Here is a 14,091-nt window from a genome sequence, read left to right as displayed (position 1 = left end):
TAACATTGTATGTGGATGTGCTATTCAGAGAGGTAATTAAAAGCTAATTATATTAAGTGCTTTATAATTGTTAATACTGAAATATATCATGGTTCCAATTGGAAGGCCACACAACTTCCTCCTGAATTTTATAGTTCATTATTTGATACTTAGCTCATAGCTTACCCCATTCTAAGAAAATATATTGGGATGGCTTATGAACAATGAAACCGAAGTATATTTTATTTGACAAAATCTTGACTGAGAAATTTCCTGACAAACTTCCATGTGCTGGCATGTGATTTGGAAACTTCAATGGCTGTGGTTTGTGATTTCTACAGTGGGAAATGGTTGTATGACAATGTAGAATGGGGACATCTGAAGAAGTTCTGCCATCAGCAGCCCTTGTTTTAACCCTCGACAGATTACCTTTCTTCAGTGCGAGTGTTCTCATTTTTAAGCAGAAATTGATAAATACATAATCTTTTAAATAAGTTTCTATTTTATTACATTTTGTTTACTTTGTGTGCATTTTGTGGGGTGCACATGCCACAGAGTAAATGTAGAAGTCATAGAACGAGTTTTAGGAGTCAGTTCCCTTACCTTTCACAGTGCTTTAATTTTCTCATTGGACTGTTTTCAAGACTCCAAGGCAGTGATGCAGTATGTGGAAGAACAGGTATTCTGTCTGGCTTTGGACTTGTCCTCATGATAGCCCTAACTGACTGGTAGTTCTCCCTCTGCCACACCTCATGGTATAATTTTAAATGCCTCTGAATTTCCCAAGGAAGCGTGCTGTTCATAGATCATTTAGTTAAACCATGGCAAACTTATTTCTATTATGAATTATTTGAAATGTTCCATTTCTGAAAATGATATCGTTCGGACTTTTGAAAGCCATCCAAACATGCTATAACTCCTACATGTTACAATGTTTGCATCCAAACAGTAAGTAGATTGAGAATGATGTTGGATGACAGACACTGTTAGACAGTGAAATAAATCCATATTTACTGATGAAACTTCAGTCCTTCATTGGATTCGTTGTAAAAACAGATTTTGAAAAGAATGAGTACTTGCAGTTGAGAGGTGTTGGAGTTTTGATTTTCATATCTTCCAATTTTAATGGGATGTCCTAGAGTCTCATTAAGAAAAGGAATATTCTTCATGATTGTCCTTTTTTCTCCTTAATGAAGCTTTCTAAATTTTTGCCATCAAAGGTTTGCTATTTAAGCAGGAGTTTATTTTTAATGCTGGAGGAAAATTAAAGTTAGACTGAACAATTTTAATTTCCTCTGCCTTACTTAGGATGAGGCATTGAAGCCAGTATATAATGAAAATAAGTGCAGTTTCAGAGTAGTGACTCATTGTTGATAATTTTGTTTTTAATATCTGTGTGTATAACACATGTATATGACATGCATGTATTTACATCTGTGCAATTGAGTGGATGCCAGAATTTGATCTTGCTGTCCTACTTGTTTGAAGAAGAGTCTCTTGTTCCCATAAGCCTGGCTAGCTGGACTACCAGGGAGTTTGTTGTCTCCACTACCCAGCTCAGCCTTAGGGGTAACTGGGATTAGAGACACATGCTAGTGTAACCAGCTGTTATATAGGATCTGGAGATTTGAACTCATGATCTTACAGCTGTGTGGCCAGTACTTTACCCACTAAACCATATCACTAACTCCAATGCATAAAAAGTTTAAAACATCAAAATATGCAAAAATAGTCTTGCTTACCCCTCATTGCACCCAGAGTGCAAGACGTCTTTGCTTTCAGTGGATGAGAATGCTCCTGAGGTATGTCTGTATACATCTTGACAATGAGAATCTTAAAATAAACCCAAGTCAGATGTGCAAAATGGGAATTGGGAATCAGATATGAGGCTAATGATAAAATGACTTGTAATTGAATAGTCAACAATAAAGGAAACACACACACACACACACACCACATATTCACGTGAAAATCAAATGCTCTCAGCTCCATTTCTTGCAGAATGTCTTACAGAGAACTCACCAGGCAGATAAGGTGTAGTGAAAATAGCCCTAATGTGAGAGTCAGAAATGCCTCCTTATTAGTCTTGAAAAATCTCTATGTAACAAGAAGAAAAACACAGATTTCTTTGAAAGCAATTTGGAAAATGAAGATAAACCCATAAATAATTCAGTGGGTGAATGCACTTGCAGGACACAGAAATGACTATTATTGTTTGTGTTTATGTTAAGTTTGTTAATTGCTCCTCCGTGTGCCCTTGTGTGGCTCTGTCATTTGCCCCGAATCTGACCTGGCTGCCTCACCGGAGCATCACACTTTGGGCTGCTACCATGTTGCCACCATTTTTGTCACTCTAGACCCTGCTGCTATGATCATCCTGTGATCTCTCTGCTCATGTTCTCTCTTTTCCTTCAGTTACTCTACAGTTTCCTCCAAAGTTCTTTTAATACATGGACATCTTCATTCAAGCTATTTTACTTTAGCTTTTAAATGCAATCTCTCCTTTTTTAATTCAAATTCCTATAGCAATCATTAGAAGGCAATACTATAACTATAGTCCTCGTGATGGTATACGTGATGCCTTCTTTATTTTGATACATTGCTCCACCTTAATGGAAATAGAGTGTTGACTATGACAATTGATTTTTAGGAATCAAGAATGGACTGGTACCCACATAGACTATGTACACACCTATGCTTACTAGCACAATACTAAATATATATTGTGTTATACTAAAACAAAACATTTACCTTGTTATGCAATCAAAGGGGACTAGAAGGGAATAAAAAGATAGACCTTTTATAAATGTTGCCTCATTTTATTTGACAAAAAATGGATTTATAATTGAATGCCAATGAAACGAGCACAACTATATCTTTTAACTACACAAATAAATATGGCTTAATGTGTCTTTTAAGCACATACAGTAACTAGGCAAATCTGTATGTCTTTTTAAATTTTTTTATTTAAAAAATGAACTTTTCTTTTCTCTCAGGTGAAGCAGAACTCATCGCTATCAGTCCCAAGTTTGCAATAAGGTAACAGAGCAACTTGAAGGGAATAGGAAGGGAAAAGTCAACCAGTAACATTCCCTTTAGAGCTCTAGTGTTTGGGGGATAACCCCAAAGGAACCCCAGGCAGCATATAAATGACTAAAGCATGGCTGTTTCCAATAAAACTTTATTAATAAAACATTTTGGAACATATTTGGTCATGGTCTGTAGTGTACCAACTCTGGTCTAAGATAATTGGTAATACAGAACTGGCATTATTACTGCCAACCTTGTCTTGAAAAGTCACTTTTTAACTGAACTATTTTATGTAATACAGGTTTATAAATTACCATAAGTAATCACATGGATACAATTTTGGTAATTTCAAAAAGAAAGAAGAGATTATCTCAGATCAGTTTTTCTTCACTAATAGCTTATCTGTGTCAAGCAACAGAATTAGACTATCTGAAATAATTAACAGGGCATTTCCTAAATTGCCTTTGAAGTTATATGAACTTAAAGATGTTAATAGATATCTGTGGAAAAAATGTGTTCTACTGTCACATAAATGTGGTTGGTAGCTATGATAGTAAAAACGTCATAGGCATTTATGAATCACTTATTGTGTGTCAAGTAACATGTCCTATGATCTTTATTTTGGGACACATCAACACCGAGACAAAAGAAGAAAGAATGTGGGCCTAAGTCACCTGGCAGCTCAGTGGTGGAGCCTGTTCTAAAATCCATTTTCAAATGGCTGTTGAGTTCTTAGCAGTTGAGGGATCCATGCTAGCTCTGAATCAGACCTGTGAAGCATAACCCATTGATCTCAGTATTTCATATATACTATGAATTTCCAAAGGCTCTTTCAAGATGCATCACTTCTCCAACTTCAGGTGTCATCAAAGTTTTGGAAACTGTTACTAAGGGTTTCACATGAGATGACAACAAAATAGTCTGTGAAAGTGTACATCAGTACAGGGATATTCAAAGCAGGAAATCTGAATAATGTGGGAAGCTGTAGTCTCACTTCTGAGATTTAAGCAATTTAAAATTCAAGAAGAAAGTAGATGAAGTCAAAGAATGTAAATGATTGGATCATAACTTCCTAAGGGACTGACTGTACTGACAGGTACCATATAGACTATGGCCAGAGGAGTGGTAATCCTGTCTTTAACACTATGCAGCTATTGATGCTCTGACACCCATTTTTCACAAACCATTCCTGCAATCTAGTGAGAGGCAGAGATTTGTTCAGTGGAAAAAAATCCAAATTCTCCTCCCCATTTGGTTCTGGTTCTAAAAATTAGCAAAATACTTTTCAAGTGCACCTATTTTAATTTCTTTGTTATTTCTTGGTGTAAAATTGTCTCCGTAAAAATTATAAGTAGAATCTAATATATATATGTAAATATTTATAAGTGCAATAAATATTGAAGTAACAATATATTTAAACACTGCATATACATATATGTATATTTAACCCATATAATGTAGTCTAATTACAGAAATTTTCACTTTTACAGAAGAGACATTGTTTCTCTCACAGTCTTTGCAAACTCAGGCTTGTTTCACAAAGTGTATTCAATATAAATCAAAGATGGATTTTAGCTGTGCCAATATTTTATTTTATTCTTCTTGTGTACTTGTAACTCTGGGTTGCTGTGGTGACAAGCACTGATGTCACGTTTCTATAGACAATAAATCTTTGCATACAACATAATTATTAGAAAAGATGATGCAAATTGGCTTGAATTTTTTATTAAATATGGAGGTAGTAAAATGCGGCAAAAAGACCACAGGAAAGTGATATATTAATGTTGCTTTTGCAAATAATGAGCTGTGGCTTAATCTCATTTCCCATGCAGTTTTGGTTTAGTTTTTGCATTATCATTTCCACAACAAATTGGTTCAACAAGCTAAAAGGTTTTTTTTTTTATGAAACTAAAGCTCTAGAGACAGTAACATATGTATATGTATATGTATATGTGTGTATACATATATACATATGTATATGTACATATAACTTTATATGCTATGTATGCACACAATTACATATAATACATATATTGTATATATAATTTCAATTAGATACCATAAAGCTTCAATTTTTATAAAAAATTATATAAGCTTAGAAAATAGAGTAAGAAGTTTGGTTGAGAAATCATTCTAAAAGTCAAATATTGTTTAATAAGAGATGTACTGTTTTCTATGTATATGTGTGTTGGGTATATGTGTATATCTATTACATATTGTAGTATTATGTGGAGGGCTCTTCAAAGATACTCTTTGAATTGTAATAATTGCAATATAAGTTGGTATATAATACTATACCCTTCATGTTATTGATAGTGTTTATTATTAGGGGATGTATGTGGTGACATTTTCATTTTGATTCTATAGACAGAAAGATCAAGAAGAGTTCATGGCCAGATGGAACAATATGGAAAAAATAATGAGTTCCACTTAATGCACTTTTATACCTTCAGACAACGTTTTACCAGCATGGAATAAGGTCATCTGAAATCTTTTTAAGGATATGAATGGCTTTCTTAGGCTCTTTAGTAGTTTTTTTCATTCTTTTCTTGATGTCATTAAACCCTTATGAAGATAACTTTATTGTGATGTGCTTTATGGCAGACTAGAGACAAGGAGAGCAACAATAGAGGTGTGTCAGAATGAAATTACTGATGCTAATCAGCAGTGATGATAAAGTCCAAAGTGCAGACTCTAGAATAAGCAGGTCCTCAATTAATAAGAGCAATTATTTGAGACAGCAAGCCCAATGAAATTTCCATTGGCTCTTACTGGTTTGTCTGAAGCCTTTATTTGAAAGCTAGACAAGCAAAAATAAAAAAACACACGGACAGGTTTTTCTTGTGCTGTCTGTCATAAAACAAACTTTGCTGCCTGATAGATAAATCAAGGAGTAGGAAAACAGAATGAAAATTTTAAAAAGTGGTCAGAATTTTAAAGATTAGAAATAAAAGATTCACCTTATTTTCAAGTAGAAATGTCTCAAATAAGGTAAAAACATATATACATGCACACACATATTAATGTATGTAGCAACTTCAATGAAGACTATATAGAATATGTATATTAATCTGCAAAGTTTGTACAAAATGTGAGGAGTTGAGAAGAAATAAGTTATAGGAAAGAGAAGAATGTTTGTTAATATTTTGCACTGTTTGGGGGAGCAAAAACACAGACAAAAACAGGCAAACTTTTACTACATACAACTGGACTTTGAATTTAGAAAAGCAATTACCAGGTAGACATTCTCTCTTGTCTTTTGAACTGCTGTGGCATTAATAAGAATTGGACAGTAATGACTGCAGACTTCTCAAGGCTGACTTCAGTAAGCTACTAACAGTCACGCACTCTGTAAATCTCAGAAGTGGCTGCAAATCAAACAGTAGCTTCTCCATGTGCACAGGGCACAGACATCCCATCACAAATCTCTGAGGTCATACTTACCACAGAGTTACAGCCACTAATAGTAACATTTCCCAACAGGAAAGGATAGCAGTAAATTTACATGGGTGAGTGTGAGAAACTGTCATACAATCCACCTGAATAGTACCCACCCACACTCCAGAGGACTATCCTCCCAAAATGAAAATCAGGTGATGGATTTTGACTGCACTTAAAAACCATTTCTTCATAAAAATCTATTCCCTCATTTTGAATTTTTTAAAGAACAAAAATTAATTTTTTAAAAAAATCTGATCTCATTCTTAGGCTTTGCATATTTTGTGAAGCAAACGACAAAAAATGCTAAGTACAGTTTCATAAGAAAAACTGGCACATTGAATCTCATAAAACTGTTTCCATAAAGTTGTCTTTTAATCTCTGAAGTTAACCAGAGACTATAAACACTTAGAGAGGGTTCCTAATTACAAAGACATAAAGCCTTGGGTGAGCACCTCTACATGGAGTCTGTATATTCTGCCTGTTGTAGTTGTGCTTTGGGTAACTAAAGAGGAAAAGCTATTTCTTAACTCAACTGAAGACATTAATAATGTTCAAAGGCCGAGTATACCCTGAAAATAAGAAACTGCACTTCTCAGCACTAACAGTACTCCAATCCTCTTCACAAAGACTTTAGTCATCTTTGTTAAATGAAAGCATGGTTTTTGTACTGGACTTTCTGTGGATAGGATTGCTACATCCATTGGAGATTCTACTACCTGTTTTTGAAACTTATGTAGACTTTCTTACAGAAAATATTTTTTAAAAAAATCCTCTCTATAGTCTCAGAATCTACCCAGTTCTGTTATTAAAATTGATTCCACATAAACAGTTCTGCAAAAACCCTTTCTGACTGCCTTTACCTTGTGATTAGAAATGCTCCTTTGTTCCTGTGCATTTACATAGGAGCAGGTCTGACAGCAGAGGAGTAGGGTGCAGTGAGTAGGATTTTCAGGCTGCTACCAATCAGATCTCTCAGCCCAAATTTTCCTCCATCTTTACTTTGTCCTCATGTTTAACAAATCTGGTCCTTGGCTCCTTAAACATGCTGCCTCCCATTCTGTCTCCATATTGATAATCACCAGGCAACAAACACCTCTCCCAAATTGAGTATGAAAATACTTCTCATTTAAATATTTTAATAGATGGCATATTATAATATTAGGCATTAATGATGGGCTACTAGTTAATGGCAGAGTTGGGATTTGTATCTCCTTCTGAGTATACCCATTGGCAAGCTGTGGCAACTCAAATATGTGCCAACTGGCATCCATATTTTCATTTTAATGGATGTGATGATCCATTTCCTCTGATTAATTCCTCAGGATTTAAAAATAAGTGCAAAATTCAAGGCAGGTTGCCATACCATGAAAATATGCATTGTTGTTGTTGATGAAGGTTAACAATAGACACATAAAACATATACCAGAAAAAAATTATACTAAAGTCTTTCAAAGATAAAAAGAGGAGTGAGGTCTTATCAATTGTCTTTGTCCACTAATAGGAATAGTAGCAAAGTCACTCCCAACAGGGAAGGTAGGACCTGGGACAAATTAAATCCTGAATTTGGGACACTGAGTATTGACTGCAGAGAGTCACTTCAAAGTAAAACAGGCTATGCTAATGCTGACAGCACTTTCGGCTGCAGGTAGTCTAATCTGTGGCATATGACCTGAAACTAAACTAGTACAGGTTTTAAAGTATAAAGAAATATATCTACAAATGCTGAATCTAGCAGAGTGAGTGTTATAAAAATACTGTGCAATCTAAGAAATTATCTCTCCTTTGGGCAACTCCAAATAAGATGGTGAAGCATGGAGCTAAAACAGCCTGCACATTTTTAATCAATGTTTTTATGTATGCAATTATATTATCCTGTTATAATTTATTACCTATAAACATTGTTTATTAAAAAGTAGGTTCTGATTCCATATTGGTTGGGTACACATTGAAACGAAAGATGAGAGAACCTGCTATGCAGTGATCTTCACCTTAATATTAGCAGAACACTGGGGAATTTAGGGTATTTCCAACACGTGCATCAATAGCCAGAAAAAGTTCTCACAGCCTTTACAAAGAACATTTTTTCTTCCCATCAGTTCAAGGGGATCAATTTGCACTTAGACTTACTTATCAGAAAAGATTGAAGTGCAACAAGACGTTTGCCATTCCTTTGGAATGAAATGTCACAACTAAAACCCTAGAGGAATGGCATGGAAACAAATGGGGGACCAGTTCCAGAAAGCAGTAGACACAGACATCAGACAGTAGAAGCAAGTTGAAAATGGATGTTTCACTTGGGAACAGTGTGTGTCATTTTGGCCTGCCTGGGGACTACCCTTTCTAAACCCATAGAGACTGAAATGGAACCAAAGCATTGGAAGGAACTCTTGTTAATCTCTTTACTTTTAAATGTTCAATCATGATCTGGCTTGCTATGCCATTTTTTTTTTAATGGTGAATGCCTATTATTATGCTTTCATGATTCTCAGGGTTAGGAACAAAGGAGAAAAACAACAACAACAACAACAACAACAACAACAACAACAACAACAAAGAAAACCACTGTCCACAGTCTCAAAGGGTTCACTATGATAGAAGAAATAAGTGGGCTCTGATAGAAGGATGGGGGGGCTCCATCTTACAGTCACTATTATAATGCGATAGGGGCAGTCAAGAGGAGATGAGGGGAGATCAAGGCAGGGATCCCAGCTTCCCCATTTTCAGCAGTATGATCTTGGTTAAGCAAACTTACAGACTGATGCTTTGGTTTCCTTACCTGGATGGAACTTGTTTAGCAGAAACAGGCCTTAGACAAGTGAGCTATGATGCAAATGCATCCCCCACCATGCAATGGCACATGTGAACACACAGGGAAGAATTCCTGACAGTGAAGGATTAGAAAATGTTGGTGAGCCAATTCTAGAAGAGTGAGTCGTTCTCAACCTGTAGTTCATTACCCCAGGGGTCGAATGACCCTTTCACAGGGGTCAGCTTGGGGTAACATATGTTTACATTTTGATTGATACAGTAGAAAAATTACAGTTATGAACTAGCAATGAACATAATCCTATGGTTGGGGGGCTCACCACAACGGGAGAATTTGTAGTAAAGGGTCACAGCATTAGGGAAGTTGAGAACCACTGCTCTAGATTATCCACAGGAAGTTAGATTTTACCCAGAAAGCTATCCTAATACCTTTATCCTCATTGAAAACTTCATACACGAGAACTATATTAGAAAGGGAAAACTAGTCCTCCACCCCCAGGGATGTTGGTAATTTTGAAAATTTCTAGGTGTACCTCTTTTCCCAGTTGCTGTCATATAATGTTAGCACACATATATTTATTTCTCTCTTGTAATTTAAGTCAGATCCAGCCTCTAGTTATTCACATACTCCCACCCTCTTCAAGCCTTGCTCTTCCCAGTCTCTTTACTTTGCTCCAGGGGTTTCTGCTTAGGAAATTTGATCTCCCCAGATCAACTTCAGTCACTTTTTAAAAGGCAACCTCGACACTGATCATCATGAAGAAAAATTCTTTCTCTTCCAAGCCTCATGCTATATTGACAAGCTTTCCCACCATAAACCTTGGGCACATATGGGACTGTATAGTCATAAGTGAAACTCAATTTCTACTTTGGGAAATGGGCTCCTGCTGTGTAGCTGAGACTGGCTTCATGAATCTATGATCCTCCTGCCTTTGAATTGCAAATGCTGAGATTACAAGCATGTGCCACCACACTTAGGTTCATCAACTCAATCTTTGATTGTGTTTCTTTTCATTTGAGCTATACATCAATCATGCCTTTCTTGGGAGCACTTTAACTTCTAGATACCTTGATTTGCAGAATCAGTGACTCTATAGTATCTTGAATACCAAATGGTACAATGAATGCTCATTGAATGAATATATTATTATAAAGAATATCTCATATTACAACCTCCTTAGTGATCTATCAGCAGCATTATTAGGACGTTCTATAAATCTTTAAACATTAGTTATTTGTTCCTGGCAACTGAGTTGGGAACAAATGAAGATGGAAGTCTATGGGTAGTGTTTACTTAAATATACAGTTCATTTGGACAAGTACAACATTAACAACATTCCTTCATTTGAAATTATTTTAAAGTTGAATTTCAATTATAAAAATATAGATGAAGAGTTAGAAGGATTTCGAACATACAGCAAATCCCTGTATTTGAGAATGAGGGAGACTAGAGAACATCAATTTATTCAATTCCTAAATGTTCTGGGCCTAATGACTTCATTATATTTCATTAAATATTTTCAACATCTCTCCACAAGGGAACTAATCATTACAATGGCTATTTTATAGTCTTACTACTGTGGCTGAGATCTTACATTCCACTGAGGAATTTGGTCTTCAAATTCAGCTATTTCTGACCTTGACATAAAAGTGCTCTGAGAAGTTGAAGAGATTTAATTGCTAGAAAGCAATATTACAAAACAAATTTAGCAAATGGATGACTTTTGGGTGAAAGGTAACTTAAACTTTCTTTGTATTAGTTCTTCATTGTAACATTTTTGTCCTAGATAGTATCTACAGAATTTTTGTGCTCATGTCTTTGTGAAAAAAATGGAATCTGTTCTTTTGTCATTAAGGGATGTTACATAAAGAATTATACTATGGTGGAGGTATAACTAGGAACACAAAAATCATCAAGGTTTTGTTCATATGTTTTTTTGTTGCTTGAGATGGTAACACAGGTATCTTTCAAAATTTTTGTTTATTTTTATGTGTTGGGCGTTTGACCTCCATGTATGTCTATGTATCACATGCATGTCTGGTACCTTGGGAGGCCAGAAGAAGGTATCAGATCCCCGTAGATTAGAAGTACAGATGGTTGTGAGATACCACGTAGTGTTGAGCACAAAACTCATGGCCTCTGGAAAGGCAGCTAGTGCTCCTAACCAGTGCAGAATCTCCCTAGCTCCCAAAGTCATATTTTTGTTTAGGTAAATATAGTAAGTAGAGGGAAAACTAAAGTGCTTTAACGGTAAGCTGACTAAATTTGTAAACCAGACTATATATTCTTTTATATATTAAGTACTGATTGCCAACTTTTATCTGTCAAAAACTGTATCTCCTGTGATCTGGGGCTAGATATTCTTTCTTGAAAAATTTACTCTAATTGTAGGTGCATATTAGAAGGGATTGTCACTGAGTTTGTTCATAATATATTGTTCACAATATTTTGATCATAATATGTTGAATACTATATTTTCACTACCTAAAAATAAAAATAGCTAATGACATAGTGTATGTAATATTTTAAAGACCATATTTTCATTAGTGTGATAGTCTGCTCTTAACTGTTATTTTCTGTTAGAGTAGCTTGACTAAACTCTCTTGCTTTTACTTCTTAATATTTCACAACACAATTTTATAATACATGAAAGAGAAAAGTTCAGAGTAACAGCGACAGTTCCATCAAACAAAGTTGATGTAATCATTGAAGCCTTTTTTTCTTTGCAGCCAAAGAATGTAGTGAAAAAAGTCAGGCCTTCCTTTAGAAACCAGAGTGAGTTTGAACTCACAGCCCAGAATGGACCGAACACACTAAGTCAGCCATACACCAAAAGCCATAATGATGATCAGTTCAAATCTTTCTACAACATGCTGACTTCTGGCACCATTTTACTTTGTAGGGAGAGAAGTTAGCTCAGGTCTAAAAACTGAACATTCATTTTTCAAAAATTAACAAGCACACTTATGACTAGCTATGACTTCTTTTACCTATAACGCTATAAAGACCATGTCACAGAATGTTGATAAAATTAGAACATTTAATATTAAGCTTTCAGCAAGAAAAGACAGTCCAGCACACAAACCATCATGACAACTAACTAGGATACTCTTGATTCAAACCCCCAGAATTCATGTGTGGCTTGTAGGACATTCTAATTAGCATTAGCGACCAGAGAAAAGAGAACTCAAGAAGAAATAAAAATAAACTTCATGTTATTTGTTATGTAAAGTGAGACACAAAGGTGAAAGGAAAATGAATATGTCATTGAGAAGTTAACTTCTCTTTTTGAAGGCCATGATAAGAAAAAAATAAATCAGTTCTCTAGGAAGTCTTGTAAGAAAAACATCTCATGGACAGAGAGCTGAGCCCGAGCCCTGCTCTATAACAAGTAGACCCAATGAAGTTTCTTAAAATAGAGATCACAGCTCTGAGTGCTTTTCTATAGCATGTACAGTTCAACACTGCAAACAAATATGTCAAGGCCATCAGAAAATGGCTCCAAATACAGACCAATAAGCCAGAAAACTCACAGAATATAAAAAAATTAATTTAACAGGTATATCCTCCAAACAATCTCCCTCCAAAAACACATTGTATAAAAACACAGAAGGAACATTTTTAAGGGTTAAAAATGAAAAGATATTAAACATGAGCTGAAGACGATCTGAATAATGTGATTACTATGAGATACTGAGCGATGAACTAACTGGTCTTCTGCCAACCATGGTGCTACTCATGCTGCCTGGAGTTATATTTTGGTATGTGTTCTAGCTTCAATTTTAATGCAGTAAATATTAGAATTCAATAAATATGGAGGGTAAGTCGTACCTTAAATTCCTCCAAGATTTTGTAATTTTTTCCATGATATTCACAAAAGTTTTTCACTTCTTTACATTCTGGACAGCATCCATTGTGTTCCACTTTTGTACATTTCGGATGAATTTTAGGGCATTCTGGCTGGTCACAAACAGGTCCATCTAGAGCACAGACACATGGACAGTTGGAATGCCCCGGGAAAAACCGTTCTCCCAACTTGTATACAAAGCCGCTGTCATCCACACACCCTTTCCCTCGATAGTCATCAAAGATCAGATTGTCATTACTGGAAGCCTGGTCACCTTCATCAGCAGGATAGTCTTCGTGACTGATGGCAGCAGAGGTGACCAATCCAGGGATGACCAATAGAAGTATGCAAGCTTCATGAATATGAAGAGCCATCCCCCTCCTCACAGGCTTCTGGATGTTCTCCTAATATTAAATACACTCAGCTCCTTCCATGGGAATGCAAGAGGGATGGGCTGAAAATAAATATTTAAAAGGTAATTTGACATATAGAAAGAGTAAAGATGCACTTAGCCCATGCTCTTAAATTGTTTGTAAAGGTTCAATTTTGGAAGACCCTGAGACTTCAAATAAACAATGTTCATCCAACTGTCTCTACTATAAAGTTTGAATAGCGGATTTTGATAATGTACATTGTAATAAAGGTAATTTATGGAGTTATTTTACTTAGGCACCTCTAGCTTGTAATTTGCCTGTGAATTCCAGTGGTCTGGCTCTTTGCACATTGTAGGAAGCAATTTTGTTGAAGCTTAAAAAGTGATTTTAAGTACATAGTTCAAGGATATTTTGAACCACATCCATGTTTTTCTTTAAATTGGATGAGTCAGTAATAGAATGTAGATGTTACACTATTCTGGATAAAAACAAGAGGTTAAGGTGAAGCATTAAAAAACCAAGGGAACTAAAAAAATAAAACAGTTGGATGCAGGTTTAAATGAGATGGATAAAGTATAAAGGCTTTCTTTCTCATGCCCATAATCTGGATTTTGGAACACATGGAATATGATAAATAGCATAACAAATCATAG

General features: G+C 35.4%; 1 protein-coding gene across 1 annotated transcript in view; it reads right to left on the bottom strand.

The window, feature by feature from the left end:
* The window catches only part of Vwc2l (von Willebrand factor C domain containing 2 like), a 141,926-nt gene extending 128,488 nt beyond the window's left edge, over nucleotides 1–13,438 (bottom strand). The window contains exon 1 of the mRNA XM_035439239.1: nucleotides 13,049–13,438. Coding sequence (XP_035295130.1) covers nucleotides 13,049–13,438 — 390 coding nt within the window. The remainder of the gene's footprint in view (nucleotides 1–13,048) is intronic.
* Nucleotides 13,439–14,091: the final 653 nt, after the last annotated feature.

This window comes from Cricetulus griseus, chromosome 2 (genome assembly GCF_003668045.3).
Source record: "Cricetulus griseus strain 17A/GY chromosome 2, alternate assembly CriGri-PICRH-1.0, whole genome shotgun sequence".
NCBI classification, from domain to species: Eukaryota; Metazoa; Chordata; class Mammalia; order Rodentia; family Cricetidae; genus Cricetulus; species Cricetulus griseus.
The sequence above is the reverse complement of the archived record's forward strand: the minus strand, read 5'-3'. Positions and strand labels throughout refer to the sequence as shown.